Source organism: Orbicella franksi, chromosome 10 (genome assembly GCF_964199315.1).
Source record: "Orbicella franksi chromosome 10, jaOrbFran1.1, whole genome shotgun sequence".
NCBI lineage: Eukaryota > Metazoa > Cnidaria > Anthozoa > Scleractinia > Merulinidae > Orbicella > Orbicella franksi.
In genome coordinates this window covers 6,961,781-6,987,316 of record NC_138154.1, presented here as the reverse complement: position 1 = coordinate 6,987,316, position 25,536 = coordinate 6,961,781, and the positions used below count along the sequence as shown (strand labels likewise).

The following is a 25,536-nucleotide window of genomic DNA, read 5'->3' as shown; positions in this document are numbered from 1 at the left end:
ATAAAAATAGCAAGGATATATGCAATAAAGGAAAAGTTCTGCCTCTTCAGTTCTACAAAGTTTAGCCGTGCTACTCAGCAAAGCAAGACCTTTCACCCCGCATTTGGCGACACAAAGGAACACCACATTGTTCACATGCATAGGATGTTTTGAAGGTGCGGCCTTGGCCTTCCTTGTGCTTTCTCCCAGCCTTTGCACACATGGCACAAGCTCTTTTCCGGCCTTCTAATTTTCCCAGAAATTGTCCTCGCAAATTTTCCTGTTGTAAAGGTGGAGACAGCATGCTTTCCAGAGTTTGAGGGTCGTTTGTATCCATTGTATCCGGCGATAAGAAGCTTGGCGAGTTCACGATGAAAGTCTAACTGGCGTCGCTTCTTTTTGCCAGCTAGTTTTTCGAGGATAAAACTGTTCACCATGGACAAAATGAGAAAGAACCAGAACAGGTATTTCCACCACTTTTGAGAAGTTGTTCCAGGTGGATAATAACTTCTGTATTGGTCATTGACATCGACCCCATTCATCCCAGAGTTGTACACAACAACGACATTGGGTTTTTTCATTGATTCAGCGGGCACAACTCGCTTTCTCCATCCCTGAACAACCTGCTGCACTGCGTGTATTTCAGGCTCAGGAGGCGTATTTGTCGACAGTAAAGAGACAACGCATTTATCTCTCCACATTGTTGCGACCAAATTTCCACTTTGACGGGTTCTTACTTCACCTGCAACGAGTTTCATCTGCTTGAGGTCTGCAGGGAAGTCTTTCCTGTTTTGGTGCACGGTACCACAAGCATAAGTGTTTCGCGATTGCAAGTCTCGCATCAAATCCGTGGAAGTAAAGAAATTATCAAAAAAAAAATGTCTGTTGTTGTCTAAATAGGGCTCACCAAGAGTCCAAACAACATAATAGCCTAAACCTTTTCGTCTAAACAAGTCACTGTTTGTACGGTTCTTGCCCAAGTAGACTTGGAAGCGAGGAACATAATACGTGTCGGCATCTGCGAGTAGCCAAACTTTGATCCCGAATTTATCTGGCTTCTTGGGCATATACTGTTTGAAAGATAGCCTACCGTTGAACTTCACAAGCCCCTCGTCCACGGTGATGTTTTTGCCGGGTGTGTAGGCTTCAGAAAACTTCTGTTCTAACGGAGTAACTAGTGGGCAAACTTTGCAAAGCAGATCTGCTTGGTCCTCGGTGTTTGGGTCGGCAAGATGGAAGTACTTTCCCAGAGTTGTAAAACGCTGCTTGGGGATTGTTTTTTTAAAGCCCTTGACTCCAATAAATTGATCACAATCCCAGTACATTGCCAGCTGTGGAAGTTCGTGGATTCCAATCAGAATATTGAGGCCAAGATATGCTGAAATTTCCGCTCGATTGGTTATCAATGTTGCATTGCCCTTTGAACGGGCATAGGCAATGCTATGCCAGACAATTTCATCAAGGAATTCATCGTTGATGAAAAGGTTGAAGAAATCTTTGGCTGTCGCATTGTCCCCAAGATTTCTGGATGGGCCGTGGCGAACAGAGAACTCTTCTACATTGATTTCACGCAATGTATTTGACCATCGAAGTGGATTTGGCGGTGCGTCCTCGGAATCTGTGTTACTAACAGTTTCTTCATCACTGCTTTCGCCGCTTTCCTCATCGCCATCATCAGCAAAAACCTCAACAACAGAATTACTTGTGCTTTCCTGAGGTTGTTGGTTAATGAGAGCGTCAATCTCTTCATCCATATCACAAAGTGATCCTTGCTCTCGCCGTCTTTGGCGATCCTGCCTCATTTGGCCGATTTCTTCGACTGTAAAACCGGCAAAGAAGTCTTGTTCTTCATCAGATGAACCTGGAAATTCATCAGATCCACCAGAAGCCATGTTCAGAACTAAATTGTTGTTTTCAAAAATTCATGAAAAATCGTAAATAGAACATATTCTCACAAGTTTGGTCTCAAATAAAAGCTAATTTATTCATGTCACGTTTCACTGCATTTCAATTCTCAGGGGAGTATAGTTTCTTAGCTACAGCCAATCAAAGTGTGCCATGTCTGACACGGCGCATGAGGGCACATTGGAATTTCGGAGGGATTATATTTCCGGGCGCATGAGGGCGCAACAGATGTCAATGGGTTAAAATAATTTTATTCACTAATATTTTCTGTTATAATAACCTGTTTCCTTTATGCTCCACTGTTTTGCTTGCCAATTCATATGTACACAAGACTGATCAACTAAATGGACAAGTTTTTAATTTACAGTATTTTTAAAGTTATAGCTTCCAAATTTTAAACTACTTTAGACTCACTTGAAGTGCTTGAAGTCTCCCAGCTTCTGTGACTACCTTTTTGCTTCCAAATACCAATTTTAGACTGAACTGCCTGAATTAACATTTTGCTACCTGCACCCCAGTCATGAAGTTAAGCAAAACAATTGACTCTATTGTACCTTTTGAAGTTGATCATCCAAGGTTTGTTTATTTCCATCCTAGTGGGGAACCATACACGCATAAAACTTGGGATGATTTAACATGAAATATAATCTACTGTTATGAAATTAATTTCTTGGTATCATGTCTATTTTGCTGCAAATTTTACAAAGTTTGATACAAATGACTTTTTTTATTGTTGCAACAAAAATCTTTGAAAGGGTATGCTTCCTTTTTCATCAATTTCATTTAATTTTCTGGTAAGGTGATCCTGAAAATCCTTGCAGCAATTCAAGGCAGTGCAAACCTGCATGTCAATTACAATTAACCAATGTCTAATTAACTAACCTGTTCAGTAGTTCGTAACGCCAGTGGCTTGTAGTCAGGATGTAAGGTAAACCTTGTTTCTTCATCCACTCTGGCACAGCATTTATAGCACCACCTTGTACCTGGCTTGTATCCAGCAAATGTTGCCCCTATGGCAGCTAGGACAGAAAAAAGTCCCGCAGGAAGTCACTGTTTCCTGAGGCTTCATGAATGGTTTTCGTGAGGAACCAAGCACCTGTTGTTGCTCCTCCGTATTTCAACCCAATGGACATGACAAACTGTTGAGCCCACTTGGAGTTCAGCAGCGCTGGCTAATTCTTTGGATAGAAAATATTTTCAGGCAGCACATTTACAACTCCTTTTGTTTGTTTTCCCACATTTTTCTGCGAAGGAACTGCACAACCAAACCAACGCCACAGGGAGAACTATCTGAAAAAAATCATCTTGTTAAGCACGAATGCTTCCAAAATTCGCTCATATCTTGTTGTTGGTGCAAACACCGAACCCCTTGGTGCAAGCGCTTGATAATTAAATAAAAAGCAAACTTTTCATCAGGACAAACCTTTCCCCTACTTTTGTATGCTAACTCGTACTTTTTGTTTTCAAAGTTTGTGGTACAGGATTTTATCTTCTTTACACTGAATTTAAATATATATCTGGAAATGTGTAATTGACCAGAAGTCCAAATTTGCACTCATGTGCAGTGCATTTTGCTGCGGTGTTGTTTTTATCTATTTTTCTCAAATATGTCAATATATAAATTATACTGATATTAATTACTAAATTTTAAAATAAGGGACACTATCAAATTTACATTTTTCAAGTTTAAAAAAATCGTAAATAAGTTTGCTTTTACTCTGGGCTTCCATCTATGGAAGTACTAATGGTTGTTTTCGAGCACATCTCTTCACATGTTACACGGCAAACACGGGAGCTCAACAGATTTCAAGAGTTCATTATTGTATTTATGAAACTAAGACTAAATGCACCATTGCAGGATCTTCCATACCAGTTTGTTGTTTCAGTGTCGACAATCTCCAGAATATTTTCCCACTGGATTGTTGTGATGGACACAAGGTTTTTTCGCGTTGTGTACTGGCCAGAGAGGGACCAACTATGGAGAAAAATGCCCCAGTGCTTCCAGTTTGCATTCGGAAAGAAAACAACTGTTGTGATTGACTGCTTTGCAGTATTTATTGAGAGGCCTTCAAACTTGCTACCCAGGGCACAGACCTTTTCAAGTTACAAACATCACAATACAATCAAAATTCTGGTCAGGATAACACCACAAGGAACTATTTCATGTGTGTCTGAAGCGTGGGGAGGTAGTGTCTCAGATAAATTCATAACTGAGAACTGTGGCCTCCTGGACAAACTGATTCCAGGAGACATGGTGATGGCAGACCAGGGATTCACCATCACTGGGAGTGTTGGACTGAAAAATGCTAAACTGGTAAATTTCAGCTTGACCCAGTGGACGTGGAGCAGATGAGAGGCATTAGAATTCATGTTGAACGTGTCACTGGACTGCTTAGACGGAAGTTCACAATACTGGAAGGTACCTTGCCAACTGACTTCCTGATATGTGATCATAAACACTCTGACAGGCATACTGCATTGGTGGATCATATGATAAGAGTTTTTGCAGCTCTTGTTAATTTTTGTCCTCCAATTGTGCCATTTGATTAAATCAACTTCACGTTTAGATACCTGAAGTCTTCTATTAAGGTAGTTGCACCGGGTAAATTTCTTGTTTTCAAACGAGATCATTTTCAGCCTAGTTGTAGCCCATGTCATGTAATATTAAAAAAATGTGGTTTTATCCCGAAATAAACGGAAGGCAAAGTACAAATAAAGACCGAAGTTTGGCATTTTACCGGAAGTTCGTTCAGTTGACCGAGTAAGGAGATTGGGTCAGTTACTAAGGTAGATAGTGAGTGTGCAAGGTTTGAGGCAGCGGTTTTCTTCTGAGTCTCGTGGATTAAAGGTCAAGACAAGTCAAGATGGCGGGAATCTCTGGTGTTCTGCGAGAGGCTGCATTCGTGGCTTTCGAAGTGGAGTTTCACGAAATGGGTAGGTTTTTACAAAATCTTGCTGTGTGCAGCTATTTTGCCAGGAAGCTATATTGGAAAGTCCTACATTTTCACAGCTTTCAGATACTCGAAGGACTTATTCGTCTATTGCGTGCCTTTGCCTTGAAGCCTGGCAAAACCCCCGAGCAAGGACGTGCCAGGCTATACAGACGGATCTGGGCAATTTTATGGGTAAGTTGAACAGTGTCCTGACAATTTCAGAGTTCAGGATATCTTTTGTCCGGCTCGCTTACTTAGATCGGAGTGCTCTGTGGAACGAAGCAGAAGCAGTGGGCACAAGTCACATAGTCCGAGTTTGGTCCTGGATTTTGTAGTCAAGCATAACTTTCTAACACAAAGTTCATCTCTCTGAATTTTTTGCAAGAATAATTGTTTGTAGTCTTCTCATTGTGTTCATGTGTTCCTGTTTGACCAAAACTTGGAGCCGATAGATAGTCAATCTCCAGCATCAAATTGGCAATTTTCCATTGTCACCAACAGATGTATTTGGTATTTATAAGGATTCGGATGTTTCCCAAATGTTCATGGTCAAAAAGTTAGTGCCTAGAAATCATAAGGGTTTCATACAGTACAATAGCTCTCCATCAGGTTGAACATCTTGCTTCACTGGAGGAAGTGGGGTTTTTAATTTGCTATTGTGGTCCAGTCATTTCTAGTGTTGTTTTGAACAGTTGTCTCTGATTGCATCTGTACATTTTCAGAGTTTGACTACACAATACCCTAATGAACTGATTTCCTTCACACATATATTAAAAATGATAGTTGCGGTGGAAGGGAGACCTGTTGGCAACTACCTTGTTAATTTCCTATGTTAACATCTCACAGTTTGGAAGCAAGAAAACCCTTGGGGCTGATGTTGGAAAGCCCACATATGTTTTCCCTTCTACTCTGAAGAGGGTGATAAGGGAGGTGATTCCCAGTGCCCTGGTGGACAAACCGGATCCAACGCATGCACGGGTGAGTGTGATTCAGTCAGTGATCCTTCTAAAGATATATGAAGAAGCAGAAGGCCTGGTAGATTTTCCTTCAAAAACTACAGGGGGTAGATGTTTATAGGACAACTAGATGTCCTTGCTGTAAGTGAGTGTGTGTTCCTCAGCCACCCTGCCTTTGTTTGATTCCCCTAGTTATTGAGATCCAGATCTTGTGGCTGCTATACATTTACACCACATTTCATCTTCTGTTTTCAGGTTTACAAAGTCAACATTGGAGACCTTGCCCTTGCTACCTGGCCTGCTGCAAAATAAGGATTGCAATACGATTGAAGAAAAAATGACTTTTTTTCTCCTAATATGAAAGCTGTACGTTCCAAAATGTTTTATTTTACAAGCTAAACAAAGAAAAATCAAAATAGTCCCAATTACTTTTGAAAAATGTTCAGTGGTTTTTATATGGACTGCCATAATTTGAGAATTGATATTTGCAATAGCTAGTATTTTCATGAAGATTATTTATCAAGGTAGTAAAGTGATGGTATAATATTTATGAAATTGTAAAATCAAGAACATGAAAAGTTACAAATTATTATTGAAATTATCTGTCAACAAGTCATATTATTATAATTCACAGGATATACCAAATAGAATAAAGAGAATATTTATTATTTTTCACGAAATTCATCAAAACAGGATATATTTATTGTAAAAATTGTTATTGTTTTCAAGAATATGCATGCATTAGGGTACAGGCACAGAATAAAAATACCATTTTTTTAAAATTCACCATGAGGCAATGTTTCTTTTAGTCAAATGCAGGGGAAGTAAGATGTATTTTTACCCGAACAACAATTATCTTTGAATTTAAATCCTACTCATATGGTAAAAACTAAAGACAGGCATATTTCTCTAAAAAGCAAAACTCTTGAACACAACATGAACTACATATATACCTATGTTCTGATATCCTACGTGAAAGTAAAGGAGGTGGTTGCACTATGTTACAATAGAAAACATTCCATTTCTGCACTATTGTAGTGTTGCTTTTACCTAATATGTCACAGAAAGAGCACATCCATGGCAAAAAAACAAAACAAAAACAAAACTAGAATATTCTCTAAAATGCTTTTAGTTGGCATTGTTCTTGTTGAGTGGACACAGGCGACTTGAGGTACGCAGGTGAGTTGTTGAACCACACCTACATTTACGTCCACTGACTATCTCTGTTTCCTCGCCTTCTATTATGCGCTCTGCTTCTTGGACCAAGGTTCTGTCCTCTTCACTGTCATCATCCTCATCCTCTGCACCATATGTGTGAAGAATGGCTTGCCGCTTGACCCATTTTTTTCGTTCTTCTTGGTCTTTTGAACAGGCAATTTTATGAGAGACCCTCTTTTGTTTAGCTTGATCAGTCTTCTTCTTCTCCAATTCCTTCATTCGCTCCTTAGCGGCTTTTTGAAAAGCACGGACAACTTCAGGTAGGACAGGCAGATTCATGCGCTCATATAAATCAACAATCCAGTGGTAGTCAGGTCCACGACGGTTGAAACACCATGTCATGTTTCCCTGGGCAAGTCCACAGTTTGTTGATGTGATGTAATGCAACCTATGGAGAAATCATCATGAGGGAATCAGTTGTCAGTATTCCTGTGCTCCTGATTCCTCATTTTCCTAATAACTCTCCAATAGTGCCTAATCAAGATAAGTAGTGATCAAACATACAAAGTGCAAAGCCATTTTTCCTGACATTCTCAGATTTCATTTTTCTGTTTTTCTTGCATGGAAACAAGAAAATAATGTGCTATTCAGGTTGATATCATTAATCATAACAATAATGATAACACATAATGATAATAATAATAATAATAATAATAATAATAATAACAACAATAATAATAATAATAATAATAAAAAATATAATAATAGTAATGATATCCAAAGAAACTAAGTTCTGAAGAAACTAATGTAAATTATCAAGAACAAGACTGGCAAAAATACTGAGGAACATAAAACAAGACTACCACTAAAACCAATCATAACCAATATTAGTCTATACAGAAAGCTACCGTCACCAATAGGCTGTTTTCCGAAGAGTCCTCTCTAAATAGGGCTTAGCTTTTGTTTACATGTAAGTACCTGCATAAGCTTTGGTCCTTTGCTCTGAAATGAGGCAGGACAGTGAAATGTGCCTCACACAAATTGGACTGTCCCCTTCCCAATTCAGGGTGAATAACAGCTTCAGCATCATTTGCTTGCAGTTCACATTCTGTTTGGTAGGCTAGCTGATGAAACTTACATTTGAGCACTGACTTGGTGGAGGACGCTTTTCCCTCACAGGATATTTCCTCATCTTGGTTGCATTTGCCACAAGAACAAACAATACTGGGGTGGAAATCACATTTCCCATCATCCCATTCATGTTCATCTTTGCAGTGATGACCCCCTAAACTCCTCATACACATTGCATAGTCGTCTGGACTCTTGCACTGCTGCAAACAGCAGAAGTGGTTCAACCGTGCACCCTGGATAAATGCGTCAGACAAACAGCCACAGGTTTTGCTGTGGTGCTTACATGCACACTTCGCTGATTCAAGAGCAGGGAATGTATCTTTCCATTTACTAATTTGTTCAGCTGAAAAGATCTTTTGCTTAGCTAAGTCTTTCAAATTGTTTGCATGAGCCCTTCCAACATGACCCCCGCACTTGAATACCCTCCTGGACTCAGCTCCAAAAACTTTTTCAACAGACTTCTGGGAACTGGAATCACCATCCTGCCATACCACCACTACATTACAACCTTCACTTTTAGCCTGATGGTAGCACTCATCTGCGAGAATGCCTTCCATTGATTTGGCAGTCCCCAGAAACAAATCATCATCCTCTGAATTTCCACGCATGCACTTGTGTCCAAACCACAGCAACCCCCCAGTTAGATAATTCTTTATGATAAAGGAGCCATTTTTACTAAAATGGCCTCTGGTGTGCCAGACTCCATCAGAGGTAACGACTGCTCGTTCCCAACTTCCTAAGACATTGCTGTCAATCCTTTTCATTTGCTCCTTTTCCTTATCACACATTTCTGTCAAAATGTCATGAATGTGGGGATATATCAGTTTGACAACCTCGAAGAATCGATTCTTGGATATGGCTTGGATGCCAAGACACTGATTCAGAGTTCTATGGAACTTTGCAAACCCATGTCCTGAGACAATAAATGCCACAGCTAGGGCCAGTCCAACAACAGTTCTCCTTGATGCTTCAACCATAGATGACCCTTGAAAAGAGACACTTCTCAACTGGCACCCACTACAAGCAAATGTGACATTGATGGTTCCACCAAGGCCTACTGTCTCAACTTTAGAGGGTATCAGCTGACCTAAAAGTTGTAGAATAGGGGTATTCTTAGAAATACTTGAAGTGAAGCATTGATTTATTGTTGCCTTGATGAAACAAGTGAGAATTTAGCCAGCTAAGTTATCAAAAGGAAGGAAAATGTTGATTGGTCAATGTCGGGACATTTATTCTACGACAAAATCATTGATTTCAAGCATTTTCTATGTATAATTTAATGGAGGATAGGAAGTTTGCGAAACTCCCTCGAACGTGTTCTGAGAAATGACTTCGAATTCGAATGTATGACACCTACAAAACCAAAATATTATTCACTTTTGATTTCTGGCCTGAATGAACTCAAAGCTACTCTAAAAAAAATAAAACGGCAACAGTTCAACAATCCATGACACATACCATTGCAATCGGGTGTAGAGCAACGAGACGTTTTGTTTACGTCCTCAATCAGACGGACTATCTGCGAAGATTCACAAACACAAAGCTGCCGCTCCACTTTCGATGGATTCTGCAAAGGTTCCTTGGTAACCATTTTCAGCCATTTTGGGGATGGATCTGGCTCGAAATCTGGATCCTTGTCATCTACCTTGTTACCCGAAGACTGATGACTTATCTAAGCAGAAATCCATTTTTCTTTTGGCCAGCATCTCTTTGACTTTTGTTGTCGTGTGATACTTAGTTTTGCCTGGAGAAATGTATTTCACCGCAACGTGATGGTCGTATGACGTTACTTCTGTTGTCCATTGGGCTGGAAGCGAAAAATCTATGCGAGATCCAGCTCCAAGACCTCGTGCTTCAGCCCCTTTCTTGCCTTTATCCTGATACAGTTTCTTTCTCTCTGATTTAGAAAGTTTCTTTTTCTCTCGTGACGCCATTGCAAACAATGGCGTCTTACAATACGATCGATTATGCGCACTTTGCTGTCGGAAGTTGATCTTAAATGTCACGCCCCCACAAAAGGACTCGTCCTTAGCAACCGACAAACAAAGAAATGCCGGGGTAGTGTTAGGGGTCAAAACAAAGACAAATCTAGCAACTGAGACCCGAGAGGAGGGTAAAACATTGTTCAAGATGGGGCCAAACATTAAACTACGATCTCTTGCTACAAAATCGACTTCAGCGAGCCTTTTTGGGCGTTTTTTGACAAAAAGTGGACTGAAGACAGGTTAGCCATATGTTTAAGAACGTTTTTCTTCAAAAGTATAGCACCTACAACAATGAAATTTGGCCATTTTGTTCAACGAATTGTAATAAACGATCGCTTGCTTGCAAACTAAGTTGTGATTCAAATTTCTCGACTACTGTCAATTTTGGGCAAAAATTGGAAATTTAACGATAAGTTTTTAAATATCACCTCTTTTGTGTTTTGCAAGCTAATGATTATTCAGAGTGTTAATGTTTGTAGGATTCTCAAAAAAAAGAAAGTATTTTTATCTCATGTCCACAAAAAATTAGATTTTTAAAATTTATAGGCCCCAGGGGGCAAGGCAATAAGTTAATAATTAAAAGGTATAAGGCCACATCTATATTGGCATAAAAGAGTCAAGTACCAATTCTAGTCACTGACAAATATTCAAATTTATTGGCTGAAATTCTAAGATAGTATCCAATTTTAAAGTAGATTCCAAAATACTTAAAATTACCCAGTGCAACTACCTTAAGCCACCTGGGTGTTTTTAATTTATTTCAGGGATACAATAGGATATGGTGTTAGGACTTAGGTCCTGATATGAGTGAAAGCTGCAAAGTTCTGCTTCCAAATTTGCTTAATCAACAAGCTTCCAAGACACCTAATGACATGAAATTTTCGCAACACCTTATTTTTTAAATCACAAAATTTAAGTGACGCAAAAAATGAGTGTCGTGAATATAACATGATGCGAAAATTAAATAATAAATCAGGTAAAAATCAAGGAAGAATAAGTTTATTACCACTGAGCGTATTAAAGCAGTTTGCAAGTCCACTAGAAAGTAAATATTGGAGTTAACTTTGAAGATGTGTAATAAGTTTTGAAAATAATAGGTTGTGTAATAGGTTTTGAAAACAATTCATGCAACTGGGCTGTTGGAAATGTGTAACTTTTTAAAATCCTTTTATAATTCAAGGACGTTTTGCATAACATTGCCAAGAAAATAAATCTCACTCAAAAATGTGACATTAAAGTGACTCAAAATACAAAATTTTTGCAAAATTACAAAATTTAAATGTTGCGAAAAATTATTTGCAAACCTCAAAATCATAAAATAAGGGGAGAGGTGGCTTGGTAAATTTCTTCTTTTAGAGAGTGGTGGCTTAATAGAGGATTTACAATAGATACAGTATGTGGTATGATTTTGTAAAGAAAATATGAAAGCTTGTTTATATCATCCCTCTGGCCACCGGATATTCTCAGTTTACAAGAGGGTTCACTTCCCCTGTAAAATAAGGTAATGACTTCTGCCCTTTGAAAAGTCCTTTCTCCCATTAGGTTTAGGTATGTCATTTTCTTTGAATTTTGCTTTTGCAAACAACAAAAACAACAAAACTTCAAAGCTTATCGGCTGTTTACACCCCTAAAAGCTTTCATTGATATACTAAGGTACTTTTTGTAGGATGAGGTACTCTGTTACATGTACTTGCTTGAATACTGCGATGCATAAAAAGTAATAAAAAGCTAAGGCAGTTTGTTACAAACAAATTTTGATCTAGACTGTCAAGTGCAAGAAAAAAAGTCGGAATATTTCACATACAAGGTAAACAAGTAGCATATCCTTATTGAATAAAATAACATAACTTCAATTTTTAACTTTTCTAGTTCTGATGTGAAGTTTATATGAAATAATTCATATATGAACTGCGGTTGTAGATGAAAGTGAAGAAGGATCATCGCAGTAAATTTTCCAATTTAAGCAATTGGAAAGAAGAAGCCTGAAAAAATCAGGACTTCAATGGGATTCGAACCCGTGACCTCTGCGATACCGGTGCGATGCTCTACCAACTGAGCTATGAAGCCACACATTGGGAGCGAGGTCAATTTATTGAGTTCATATCTTCCCGTGAGGAGTGAAATGATGTGAAGTTTATATGAAATAATTCATATATGAACTGCGGTTGTAGATGAAAACTGTGAAAATAAGATTTGTAAAAATAAATGTTCTATATATTTTACACAACATAGTGATTTCTGTAGGAAAAAGATACAGCATGATGTTATTTGAGCATGCTGTTTAACACAATAGATTATTATGGCTCTGTGTTCTTCCACAAAAGAAACACAGGTGTCCCACGCTTACTGGCCCACAGTGCATATATTCTTACAGTTGCAGCCAAGTAAGGGCCTGTATGCTACAACCTAGGGAGGTGGGAATGTGTGTTTCCAGAAATTATCCATACCCACCCAATGGAAGGTCATTGGAAATTTCGAGGAGGGGGAGGTTCAAACAATACACCTTCCATGTTTTCTGCTGTACTGGCTTTGGGTCAAGAGCAATCAAACGTCCCCCTAATAAATTATTTGTTTGTTCCTCTACTTCTTGAATTATGACAGAGTCATGATAGAGGCTATCAAAAAGGTTTACATATCCAAGGACACATCCAATTGAGCTAATACACACCCGATGATCATTCCCAGTGTGCAAAATTTGAACCAATTCACCACTAATATCAAATTTCTAACAGGGCCAAGCGTCGGTCACTGAAAACCTGCGACTGCCAGATTCTCAAGCTGTAATAAAACATGAGCTTGTGGATGATATCACAGTCTACCCATTCAGTAGGATTAACAATTAAATCAACATGGTAGTCTGTTAGATTTGCCAGTGCACTGGTATTATCAGTTTCACCCTGGGTGACTTTGGTAATAACATCACTTTCATCCTCACTACTGGAGGAATGTGACGAAGAAGAACAAGTGGTAGAGGTGTTGTTAGCTTGGGCAGGGGCAACCTTTTTGCATGCATGGCATTTCCAGGTTGTTCTGTGATTGTTTGGCAATCGTTTCAAATCAAGACAAGCAAGGTGGAAGTACTTTCCATTTGTGCAGCTTTCTCCATGGCACTCAACTTACTTGTCTGTAGGGGTAGGCTTTGCCTTGCAAATACAAATGCTATCACATTTCATCGCTGCATGATCTGACACAACAGTAGGTCGTGGGGATTTTCTGGTATTCCTTTTCCCCTTGAACTGAGGAAGTCCGCAACAGTGAGGGCAGTACCAGGTCATTGGCATTGTCATGGAGGTGAGAGAGAGACAAGAAGGATGAGACCTTTGATAAGGGCAGCACAAAATGCTGTCGTCATCTCTTTCTGTTCGACAAAAACAATGTAGGTGGTACTATGCACCTTTGGGTGTACCACCATCCCAAAATCTCTGGGAGAATGCATATTCTCCAGAATGTTTCTAGTTTAGGGAAAACAAAGTTCCAGTGCTGCACATAAGTGACTGTTTTTTTTGCCTTATCAATGGCATATAGTACAAAGTCATCATATTGAAGATTTGGAACCGAGAAAAGCTGCTGCTGTACTTGATAGTAGTAGATGTGGCTTTTTTCAGCTGTAAATTCCCACTTACTTTTTCCAGGCAGGAGTTATGTTGAACATAGCTGTCAAAGTTGCCATCAATGATGACCATTGGACATTTAACTTCCCTGCATCTACTTCCACAACAGTCACACGACACGGAAAAAAGGGACGGCATGAAGAAATGAATTCTTTTCATTGATGAATAGCCCACACTTACTGACCTCTAAGTTCACATGACATGCTTTCATGGATGCGTTATATGCTGTTATGGCATCACTTTCATGCGTTTGGCCATACCTTGTAGCTTTAGTATTGACTTTATAGAGGCCTGGATAATAAATTGTTTTAATCACAGACTGGGAGGGTTGGGCAAGGTTTGTGTGAAAGGCTGCAAAACACTGAGATGCAGCAATTCTGCCAGCACGATGTCTATAAAAACCAGAACCACTTGCTTGAACTCATGTGCTGATTTCTATTTTTTTGATGTGTTCCTCAGACACCCAGTGTCCCTTCAACACATGTTTTGATTAATTCCGGGTAGTCCAGCTCAAGATGTCCTGTTTTAAATAAATCAGGAATAATTGGCAGTGTGTGGCTTTCATCAATGAATTGGTCGGCATAGGAATCAATTGAGCCCAGTGCTACAGCTTTGATTTTGCATGCGTCTAGCTTAGCATAGACCTGCTGCATTTCCCCATCTGATGGAATCGCATTAGATGCAAATGTTTGATCACACCATTCTTCTAAGATTTTGCTTCCTTCCCCAGTATTTTGATGCTCTAGCACGCTTTTGAGTTTTTTTGCTGATGAAAAGTCTATGTCCCTTACCTTTACGTGTGGTACTTCATTGATATATGTTGGTAAAATCCCTGTACATTTTGCTTGAGTACAGGCAAGCTTTCCTTGAATCTGTGTTACAGCTTTGATGTAAAACATCACGCTTCACTACATGGGAACAGGATTCAGCCAGTCCTGCCCTGCAACCTACACCATGGGCAGAGATAATGGTGCCGTCCTTTTCTGAAATGATCCAATTGTTCACAAGAGGATTGTTCATTCCCTGTAAATGTCTCACCTTGGCTACAACAACAATCTTGCCTGCGATTTCTTTCCCTTGAACTGACACAACAAGGCCAGAAACCATCTTGTCTTACGTCTCCAAACTTTTGAAGGCCTTCAACTGCTTATTTGTGTAACAGCTTGTCTCCAAAACTAAATAGGAAAGCAAGTTCAAAACTTCTATAGGAGGCAAACACTCTGAGCTGATTTGCTCACTCGGTATGGCCACTGGATCTACGCCAACAACATAAATTTTCTTCAAATAGCACTCTTGGACATGGCTTTCAAGGATTTTTGGATTTTTGGGTTGCTTTTTTGGGAAATATCCATTAGAAAGATGAATTATTGGAAGACTAAAAGTGAGCGCTTAGAAATGGCATAGATTAGCATACAGTTTCACACCTTGCATGGGTACCAACACGGTGGAAACCTAATTTGCATAAGCTTGTGATGTTAGACCACAAGTACGCATTGCGGATCTCTTTTTCAAAAGGCAAGAAAATGGCTTTGTGGTCAGGTGCAATAGATGGTTAGATCTAGGCTCACACAAAATGTAGTTTACCAAGCCACAGTCACAACACAAACATCATCAGACTCGTATGTTGAAATCTTGCTACCATACTTATGAATACCTATGTATACTTGTACACATATATAGATATATTATAACCATATGAGGAAGTAGCAGATCCCATTAAAATAGTGCTCAATACACATATAGTGTAGAGCTGAGTATATGAGTAATAACGAAGAGGCAAGATTTGCTGTTACTCCGAGTTTCGTGCTTACGCACTCATCAGACAGTATTTAATGATAAGCATTCCTATCAACTAGATATATATACACGGTATTAAACAATAGGCTAATTGCTGGACTAGTTGCATTACAATAAGTGATAGTTATACTGGAAAACAATAGGTGTGAAGACAGAAATTACGGGGACGAGTATAAACTGCGTGGGTGCAGTACAATATAAAGAAAGTGTCAAGCGTTCTTCAAGTAGAATTTGTTCTCGTGCCGGCATTTAGAAATAAGTTCTGATCTTTTGTTTAGTAGATTGTCGTTGCTATGTTTGATAATCATTAGTTTTTCTGTGAGGCAGAGGTCGCATCGTTTGGAAATGTTGTTGTAGGGTCTTGCACGGCTAATAATTGACCATTTGATGTTGAAGTCTTGTTTTTTGTCGTGTAGTTGCCAGATGTATTTAGAAAGCTCGGTGCTGTTGATGTGTTTTCTGTGCTTAAATGTGGATTTGTGCTGCGAGAATCTCTGTTTGAATGTTCCTTCTGTCAGTCCAATGTAGTTCTTGGTTGTGTTGTTAGTTGTAACTTGTGCGTTGTAGATTACACTGGAAGTCAGGCATTTGTTGTCTAGCGGGCATTGGTCTTTTTTGCGGCAGTTGCATTGCTCTCCGGTGGTTGCGTTGGCGTTGTTGTCGGCGTTTGTTATTTTCATGTTGTGTTTGTTGATTACTGTTTTCATGTTGTCCATGCAACTGTAGCTGACTTTGACGTTGTTTTTGTTGAAGAGGCTGTGGTATTTATGTTGGTTCGGAAAGTGCTTAGATATATTAGATTCCTGAAGCTCATATCTAAGCACTTTCCGAACCAACATAAATACCACAGCCTCTTCAACAAAAACAACGTCAAAGTCAGCTACAGTTGCATGGACAACATGAAAACAGTAATCAACAAACACAACATGAAAATAACAAACGCCGACAACAACGCCAACGCAACCACCGGAGAGCAATGCAACTGCCGCAAAAAAGACCAATGCCCGCTAGACAACAAATGCCTGACTTCCAGTGTAATCTACAACGCACAAGTTACAACTAACAACACAACCAAGAACTACATTGGACTGACAGAAGGAACATTCAAACAGAGATTCATTTATATCACAAAGGTCGGCTGTGATTGGTGCATTTCGATCCTCCCATTGTTCCATTATTCCGGCGAGTAGCTGTTCCCTCAGTGGTCCGCTGTTGTACCGTTCTCCTGTTGTTGTGTTTCTTGATCGTGGGTATCCATGTTTCAGGAATTTCAATTCCACTATCCCTGTTGATGTTGTTAGGGTGAAGTCTTATGTGAATAGCTTCCTTGACCCTACGTGTGTACCAGTGAGGATCTCGATCAATAAACTTGACCTCATTCCAGATAGGATAGTGGCCGGTCTCGTGGGTGTGTTCAGAAACGGCGGAGGTCTGGGTTCAGGTGAGTCGTATATCCCTGTCGTGTTCTTTGATCCTCTCCTGCATAGATCTCCCTGTTTCCCCAATGTAGACTTTGCCGCACTCACAGGGAATCCTGTAGACAACACCATCTTCTTTAGCTGGGTTGACGGTGTCCTTTGGTCGCACTAAGTGTGACCAAAGTGTCGTGTCGGACTTAAAGACGGTGTGAATGCCTTGTTGTTGTAGGCAGCAGCGGAGAGACTCCGAAACTCCTTGTACATAAGGTAAAACGGCGGTGGATTTAAATTCCGCGACAGGCTCTCTTCTTGGGGTTGTTCGTGCCTTTGTGATCTTCTCCCTTTTCCTCGACATCTACCAGTCAGTAGTCGGAAATAATCGATTCTTTTAAGAGATTTTTGAAGCAAGCACAACTCTTAGATTTAAGTGAGTCATCAATGGAATTCCAAACTTTAGCACCGAAAAAACGAATGTTAAATTTGCCATAATTAGTCCTAGCTTTTGGCAGATAGTATGAAATCTTACTTGCCAGTCTCGTTTGATATTGATGCACTTTGTTGGTACTCTTAAAGAAATTATCAAAAATTAATGGCAGTCCATTAGAGTAATAGTTGTACATAAATAAAGCACTATATCAATATATTAAGTCACTTACTGTAAGTATTTTTAATTTCTGAAAGAGTGGACTAGAGTGGGAATTATATTCTGAGAATGTCATTATTCTGACTGCTTTTTTTTGTGAGATGATAAGAGGTAAAAGAGTTGTTTGATGTGTATTCCCCCAAATTATTAAACTATAAGTCAAGAAGGGATAAATTAGTGAGTAATACAACTTTGCAATAATCAAGCATTGCCTGTTCAGGCCACATAGGCAAGGCAGAATTATGAGTGATAATGACATCCACAGGCCAACTGTTGGTGTTATGTTTAAAGTGACAGATTGTTATCTTACAGTGCGTTTACTGAAACCTGGGCCACCCGGACAATGAAAACCAATTAGAAGGCAGAACTGAAACAATAGATTCCAACATTTTCAAATCCAGCCAATCAAATGTCTGGTACAAAACAATGAAATCTCAACTTGTTCTTTGACTGGTGATGTTAATGGGACTACGGTGTCGGCTCAATGTCATGCTCAAACCAGTAGTACTTTCATGTGCTTGCGGCTTTAATAAGAATTATATGCTGCACTCATTTTTTTTAAGGTCGTTGGTTGATTTAGAAAACAAGAGTTGTGTAAGAGTGGCACTTGTAATTATATTGCCAGAGTGCAGAGTTGAATCAGTTGTAGCGATGGTCTAAAAAAGCCCTTCAAATGGTTTGTGAGCAGTTTCACTTATGTGCATATTGAAATGTACGAATTGGAAAGGGATTATATTCATATACAAAATGAAACCCGGGATGAAAGGAGCCGAAAACAAACTTCAAGCAGGAAACTTGAAAAGCTCACTTCATACAAAATGACTTTTAACCTGAATTCTATGTTCGAAATATGTTTGATTTGGCACCTTCATCTTCTGCGGTTTCTGCCTGAGTGATTTCATATGCTGAGGCTTTGGTGACAACATGGAAAAAATTCATTTGAATTTCTGATTTTATTTTAATACATTGATAACCCAGAAATGAAGCGCAAACCCCGAAATGCATGTGCAACTGCTAAGACAGCGAACATGAAAGTTTTTCCGAGAACTGTGAGGTGGATTCACGGTCACAGCTGCAATAAATGACACTAGAAAGCTGTGTAAAAAGAAACATGTACAAACAACAGGAGCTGAATTTATTTTCACGTGATCCATTACTCTACAATTTTAAACAACAACAGTAACGATATTTTATGTGGCTTTTTCAGTTTCAGTTTCTGTGCCATACATGAATGGAAAACAGCTCTTGTTTATCACAATCCGAAGTTAGTAACAAAATATCTTGCAGGCTGGCTACGTAGAAATTCAACAGTTAGATTTAACGATAAATATTTTGCATGTCAGCCTGTTTTTACAATTTGACCGGTTGGCTTGAACTTTCTAAGTGGCTGTCAAAAACCTCTTGCAGTGGTGATACCATGCTGTTCGTGTATCCCTCAATCAGTCTTCATTTTCATTAACTGGGATCTTATTGCACAGTGTCTTCCTCAAGGTTAACAGATCACGATCCAGAACAATTTGATTGGTACCAGCATATTTCATAGCATTTTGTTTTTTAAGCCTGGGTCTCATAACAGCAAAGAAGCTATTGGCTGCCTTTTCGCAAGCTGCTTTGAAGCTTAGGACGTCACTCTTTGACATCTGTTGCCGTTTCTCCAGATCCTTTACAAGACCTTGTAATTCTGCCATCTTGCTTTTAAATTCGGGGTGTTTACTTTGAAGGTTACAGTTACTAATCCCTGTGCAGGGTGCATTTCTGTAGTTTCCTTTTGTGTGCCCTGGAAGATGGCAGTTGGAACATGATTTTCCTCGTTTGGGTACCTTTTCCTCATATTCAATTGCTTTATGCTTCAACCTTGTAAGCTCGTTCTTGGTGTTTACGATTCTTGTTTCGAGGAACTCCATGTCTCCAGTGAGGTATTATTCTTTTCTTTTTTAAGAAGTTGGTCGGCGGAGTGGCTTGCAGGAAATATTCCACTGCTGGTTTGTTACTGGTATAGTTCGCAACAGGTGTTTCAATAGAAATCGTTGAGGAATTCTCTGCCAGTGTTGTTGTGTTCTTCGGTACTCGTTCTATGTCTTTCAAGAGTATTTTCTTCTGTGCGTATGAAAGTTTACGAGGAGAGGGGAAAAACACATCCAAATCAGAAGCTTTGACATACTTCTATGAACTAGGAGTTCTCAATGAGAAGTGAGTGCTGCCGTTAGTAGCGTGTTTGTATGTCAATATGACAATGGGAACTGCAACAAAAATATAACTTATTTTATTTCTTAAACAACATGGTTACATGTACTTTGAACCTATAAATGCTTGTAAGAGTAAAAAGGAACATATTTGTTTATTTCAATGCAACATGTAATGAACAGTGTTGTTTTGTATAGGTGAACTGTACTGTTTTGTATAGGTCAATATGCAATGAACAACGGGCCTTATCGTCTATAGGTGAACTAATCAGGACTATATATTTGGTCTGACAGTTTAAGTTACTTTCTTATTGTAGGTAAATACAATGTTTTTTTCAAGGCTAGTAACAGCTTGTCAACTATAGCTTGTCAAGATGGAAATTGACTATATATTTGGTCGGACAATTTGGGTTACTGCTTTGGTACACTTATTGTAGGTAACTACAATGTTGTTTAAGGCCAGTAACAGTTTAACGAAGTCATGTTTAGAAGGATCAGTCAGACCCTCTGTGTTAAACAATTGCGAGATGACTTTGTTAAAAAGTGTAAGAGACAACTTTTCCTTCTTTGGTGTGGTTAGGAAAAATACTTGAGCATAATACTGACTGGGACAAAAGTCTTTCATCTGTTGCATATTACAATTACTACAAGTAATAATGTCTGAGTTGTCATCATGTTTGATCTTCTTATTGCATTTTATACAGGCCATGTATGTGGATGTTGAAATTACACCTGCTACAGATCCTTCCACAGTTGCAGTGATAGAATCATCAGTTAATCTCGGTGCTAAAGCTAAAATATCAGTATGTGGCTCTGTTTGCTTAATGGCAGTGCCACTTTTGGCAGTATTTATGTATAGTTGCTTAGTAAGGGCATCTTTCTTTACTCGTACATTCTCAAAAATGTATGTCATGCCTTCTACTTGCTCACAAAATTTCTCCCAAAATACTATCTTAGAGTAACCTTTTGTGTCTACAATTTGCCCTTCTAGCATTTTTAAAGTTCCTCTACTTGTCTGGAGTATTTTAGGTTCTAGTAGAAAAGTAACCTTTGCTTTGACTGTTATCAGTTGACCTGCAGCAATGGTTTTCAGCATTCCTAGGTCAAAGTTGCTGGGGATGTCAACTTTTGGAAATGGTGATGCTGTAAGCTGTCGGACTTTGACATTAGCACTCATGAGCAAGTCATCTGTGTTGCTCTTTTGGTCTATGCGAAATCTTTTTATTTTCACAGGGCTGCCACCATCTTGTACTGACTGGAAAAGGTCTCTCTTGGCAGGGGCAAAACAAACTCCTCTTAAGTATTTTTCTTTTGACTGTACTTGAAAGTCGAAGAAGTTGCCTTCTTTTATGGGAGATACATTGTGTATGTAACCAATTATTTGATCAGGTTTCTCTGCAATGAAATAAAAACAACTTAAGCATCATTTCATTTTTTTGCTAAGTATTAAGTTAACGGTTAGCTACGTTTAGTTAAGTGTGTGGAGAAAACCTTTAATAATTCAATGTGTTGCAAATGAAATATAATAAATTATTAAATTGTTACTGTGAAGTGTGTTTTTATTTTAGATGATTTGTCCTGGCTTACCTTCACTGCTTGTTGCTTCAGGATTTTTCTGGTCCATTGCTGTAGTCTGTCTGTACTCTGATGAGGTACGGGAAAAGAAATAAAACAAACTGAAAATAAGCTGTTGCCAAACTTACTGTTAAGTGTATATAATATCACTTACTGTAATTGCTTTTCTAGAAATTAGTTTTGTTTTTTACTGCTAAATGTTAAAACAATTCACATTTTGAAGATGTTTACATGTATGTTTGTTTGTATTGGTGAATATGATCACCTTTTTCTTGTTTGTTGAAAGACACTTTACTGCTTATTCAAGTTGATTATAGAACCGATGAGTTCGTTCAATGATTAAATGCAGCGGCTGTGGTTTCTGCCAAATAGTCTAGCCTTTCTTCCTCTTCTTGTCTGAATTTTAAGTTTCTAGAAGACTTCAAAGCTGATAATCTTTCAAAAGTCATGGGTTCAATAACACAAGAGGAAAGATTTTGAACTCTGCTAAGTGCAACATAAGTCATACCAGGTGATTTTTTGGTTTTACCAATATCTATCCAAGCTTTGGTAGGGTGAGACCTTGACTCTTGTGAATTGTAAGAGCCCAAGCAAGTCTAAGTGGTAGTTGTTGCCTCTCATGTAAACTATTGCCTGACTGTAACGAAACTGTCACAGGGCATATGGGAACACACGAAGGGTGAGAATCTATGAAAGCAGGACCTCTATAGTTATCAAATTCAATGATAACAGCAACAGGTAAGTTTGGTGGGCAATGATTATTGTCATAAATGATATGACGTAGTGTTCCTGTGGCTCCATTACAGAGACCAACATGTGACCATAGATTCATAGTCAACATGACTTTCGCTGTCTTCACTAAAAATACTACTGGTTCCAGTCCGGACATGTCATCTGGGCTGGCATTTTTAGCAAGAGAAGATGAATGGCGAGCATTGATGCAAACAACAGGGTGCTCAAGTTTATTCAGCTGGTCATGGTTATAATTAGCAACTTGTTCATTACTATAAAATAACCTTGTGGCAGATTCAAATTCGTTCAATTTAGACACATTTGATGGCTGTCTGGTAAGCAGTAATCTCCAATCCTGGACAGTGGACTGTCCCTTGCGAAGTCGTGACAATAATTCTCTAAACTGCACTTGTTCAGGGCATGTGCCTTGTACACGCTGGTTGTACTTTGTTAGAGAAGTCTGACTTTAACCGCTGTTCTTTTTTAAAAGAATGTCCTGACTGGGACTCTTACATAGACAACCTTGGAGATGGCACACAAGTCATATTTCCAATTAGAGCAAAACCTTTTGTGAGCTTGGGACCACAGACACATAAACTTGTGGAGGGGAAGCTTGTACCTAAGCCCAGATACCATCTCGAAAAAGTAAGTTTAAGTTTTAACAAGCACTCAATTGCAGTATTGTGATTGAAACTGAGAATGTGAATGCATGCTTTTAGATGGGTTTAGGTACAAGCTAATACCCTGTTTATTAAGCGCATTAATAACCCTGCTTCTAAGAAATTATGTTGTTATGTCAAGTCAGAAAGTTACATAAAGGCTTTGAAATTGTTGTTTATATTTGTTTATATTTTGAAGATTCCTCTGTTTATGTGCATGCTTTGTAGCTGCTCAGGCTAGACTCTTTTTTTTTCTGTTTTGTTTGTTTACCCTTTCCTTTCCCTTTTCTGTTTCCTTTTCCCCCATCGTCTATATGCCTTTTTCTTTTATTTCCCGGCCTTTCATGATCTGTGCCATTTCTTGCTTGGGGTTGTTCATTCTGAACTTGTGATGTAGATGTGTCTGGCGAGTTGTTGCTTTCCATGTTGGGTATGTTTGCTTCAGGTTGTCTCTTTTTACCCGCACGCTTGACACTGATTTCTTGCTCCCAGTATTGAGAATTGTGTTTTGTGTACTTTCTGCTTGCTCTTTCTCTTTCTCTTAGAAGCCATTGTCTGTTTTCAAGTCTAAGAATATCTCCAACTGAGTCAAAGTGGTTTGATTTTCGAAGCACTACATTCCTTGCTGAGTCATTGTTTTTCTCAACTCCTTGACCAGTGAATACTTTTAGAGATTTATGTGTATGGAGGAAATAAGGGACATGAGCAAAAAGTACATGCATATATGGAGTAATTCTCTTTCTTTCATAGCCAATTCTCTTTCCTCTGAGAGAAATAAAGGTCTCCAACCAGTTTTGTGCCTTGTGCCAAAAAGTGTCAACAGATTTGTCTGAGGACCAGGAATTTATGTCTTCATACAAACTTCTGAAATCACTCCACACCTTGGATATTTCAGTGCAGGTATTTGGCTGCAGCACTTTACAGAGATTTTCTGGTAGCAAGGAGAGAATTTTCTTTTTGTCGTTTCCAAACAGACTTGTAAATTCATACTTTCCAGTGCCTTTATTGTCAGCTGGATTTCGGAGTTCCCAAACATCAAAACCCACACCATAGGATCTGATCTCACTCACGAGCTTTTTCAAATGGATGCCTTGAGGCTCTTTGGATGATTTTTCGAAATCTTCAATCTTATCCCAGTCAATGACTTCAGTGATAATGTTGTCTAGCATCACATCCATTACACGTAGCAGCAGGTGTAACTCATCTACAATGACATGGTCAAGGTCTATGTTCAAAAGTGGTTCCTTCACACAGCAGTAATCACCTTTTCCTTTCTTCACCAGCTCCTTAATTTCCAATAGTGTTCTCATCATTGGTGGTGACTTAAAGTGATGGAAATGCTTGTCTGTTTCCCACCTTTTGTCTTTATGGATTTTACACCATAGGCAGGCATATAAAGATGTAGCCCCCTTAAGTCCCATGACTGTCAGTAGAAATTTATAGTCCCCTCCTAGGAAAAACTCAAGCTTAACTTCTTGACCATCAACACTAATAGTGCCTTTGTCAATCAGAGAATTTATTTCTGAAAATGTAGTCTTGAAAGATACCTGTAGTGTTTCATACTTTTCACTACCATTGACTACTGCAATGGTATGATTTCCTTTGGCAGACATAACTTCGTCTTGTTTCTGGAGTAGTGCACAAGAGAGAAGATTGTAATTAGATTTCTGTGTCATTTTAGCTCCATCCCCACTGATTTTTATTTTTAGTGTTTCATTGCCAAAATCAAACTCTGGATTTTCCTTTTTAAAAGCTGAAATTTGCTGCAAGAGAAGTGATTCAAATGATACTTGTGCACCTTCATTTGTTCCAGGAGTAGGTGTCACATGACAAAGTTTGTCCAGATCATTTCTGCATTGTTTAATCAGATAAGATCTTGGAAGACCATTTTCAATCATGCTAAATTCGTGGTAAAATTCATCACTGACACAGAATTTATCAAGAAGATAAAGAATTTGTTCAACTTTTTCCATGTCGGAATCGTTTATGTTAGTAACAGGATTTGAACATTCGCCTGATTTTTGTGCTTTGGTTTCAACATTTACTTCGTATGTTTTCCCTGTGTCTGCCTCTTTAACTCTAAGTGATTCAACATGAAGGCCAAATGCTTGTGAAAACCACAAAGCTGTTTCAGCTCTAGTCAGGAAAGCCTTCAATGTGCGCTGTCTGTTCTTAGTCTCAGAAATTTTTTTTCCATTGTAGGAAAACCCTTCATCTTTCTCAAGGCATTTGATATACTCTTGAAGTTGATTGTTGGTATTTTGAAGTTGACATAGTTCCTTACCCATTCTGTTGATAGTGTCCTTCATTTCATCAAAAAGGTTTTTTTTTTCTGCCTCCAGGTTTGCATGTGCTGCTTTCCATTCTTGTAGATCATTTTGTAGAGAAACTACCTCATCTTCAACCTCTTGAAAAGAAGCTAATTGGTCTTCATGTAAATGAAATTTCAATGTTTTCTCATCCAATTGCTCCCAGTTTCTCTTACCTTTATTTGTGCGATACAGTGATAGAACATTTGCTGCTCTTTTTGCAAACTGCTCATGGACATTTTGGCGTGTACCCATGTCATCTTTGATTACAAATGCATGTGCTGGTGTACACATATCAATTAAATCTGGAAACATTAGCTTTCTTCCATCATTGACATAGTAAAACTTGGCCTTCCCATTGCTTTTGGTATATAGAATTCCCTGGAGGCCTCTATAGTTCCAGAGGAAGTTGATATTCTCAGAGTTGTTTGTAGTTTCTAAAAGAAAATTTAAAAAAATAATCAATAAAAACAAACATACTCTCAGGCATAAATCAATCAATCAATGGACAGTATAGAAGAGAATCCTGGCTTTATACACTGTAAATAATCATATTTACTGA

At 38.7% G+C, this 25,536-nt stretch overlaps 3 protein-coding genes and 3 pseudogenes across 4 annotated transcripts in view; 1 reads left to right on the top strand and 5 right to left on the bottom strand.

The window, feature by feature from the left end:
- The first annotated feature begins 2,609 nt into the window (after window positions 1-2,609).
- Window positions 2,610-6,282, top strand: LOC145501083 (uncharacterized; annotated as a pseudogene). The gene is made up of 2 exons (XR_014051177.1): window positions 2,610-5,795; window positions 6,029-6,282. The product of XR_014051177.1 is annotated as an uncharacterized LOC145501083 (transcript).
- Window positions 6,283-6,422: 140 nt separating this feature from the next.
- Window positions 6,423-10,901, bottom strand: LOC145500984 (uncharacterized). Its single transcript, XM_081480558.1, has 4 exons — window positions 10,215-10,901; window positions 9,521-9,703; window positions 7,910-9,149; window positions 6,423-7,379 (listed from the first exon to the last, which is right to left on the bottom strand). The coding sequence occupies exons 2-4, from the start codon at window positions 9,651-9,653 to the stop codon at window positions 6,902-6,904; spliced, it is 1,851 nt and encodes a 616-aa protein (XP_081336684.1). The 5' UTR covers window positions 9,654-9,703; window positions 10,215-10,901; the 3' UTR covers window positions 6,423-6,901.
- A 354-nt stretch (window positions 10,902-11,255) lies between these two features.
- Window positions 11,256-19,420, bottom strand: LOC145501554 (uncharacterized; annotated as a pseudogene).
- A 648-nt stretch (window positions 19,421-20,068) lies between these two features.
- Window positions 20,069-21,357, bottom strand: LOC145500018 (uncharacterized). Its single transcript, XM_081479526.1, has 2 exons — window positions 21,287-21,357; window positions 20,069-21,094 (listed from the first exon to the last, which is right to left on the bottom strand). The coding sequence occupies exons 1-2, from the start codon at window positions 21,321-21,323 to the stop codon at window positions 20,085-20,087; spliced, it is 1,047 nt and encodes a 348-aa protein (XP_081335652.1). The 5' UTR covers window positions 21,324-21,357; the 3' UTR covers window positions 20,069-20,084.
- Window positions 21,358-21,606: 249 nt separating this feature from the next.
- On the bottom strand, window positions 21,607-22,642 carry LOC145501553 (ATP-dependent DNA helicase PIF1-like; annotated as a pseudogene).
- A 127-nt stretch (window positions 22,643-22,769) lies between these two features.
- The window catches only part of LOC145500525 (uncharacterized), a 2,863-nt gene continuing 96 nt past the window's right edge, over window positions 22,770-25,536 (bottom strand). Inside the window, exon 1 of the mRNA XM_081480054.1 lies at window positions 22,770-25,536. This exon is cut by the window's right edge and continues 96 nt beyond it. Coding sequence (XP_081336180.1) covers window positions 22,875-25,289 — 2,415 coding nt within the window. The 5' untranslated portion in view covers window positions 25,290-25,536 and the 3' untranslated portion in view covers window positions 22,770-22,874.

Coding starts and splice junctions, on each gene's coding strand:
- LOC145500984 (XM_081480558.1), bottom strand. CDS start 9,653: ATGGTTACCAAGGAACCTTTGCAGAATCCATCGAAAGTGGAGCGGCAG. Junction 9,150..9,520: donor CTCTACACCCGATTGCAATG/GTATGTGTCATG, acceptor TACAACTTTTAG/GTCAGCTGATACCCTCTAAA. Junction 7,380..7,909: donor AAGGACCAAAGCTTATGCAG/GTACTTACATGT, acceptor ATTTCTCCATAG/GTTGCATTACATCACATCAA.
- LOC145500018 (XM_081479526.1), bottom strand. CDS start 21,323: ATGGACCAGAAAAATCCTGAAGCAACAAGCAGTGAAG. Junction 21,095..21,286: donor TGAAGCAACAAGCAGTGAAG/GTAAGCCAGGAC, acceptor ATTTCATTGCAG/AGAAACCTGATCAAATAATT.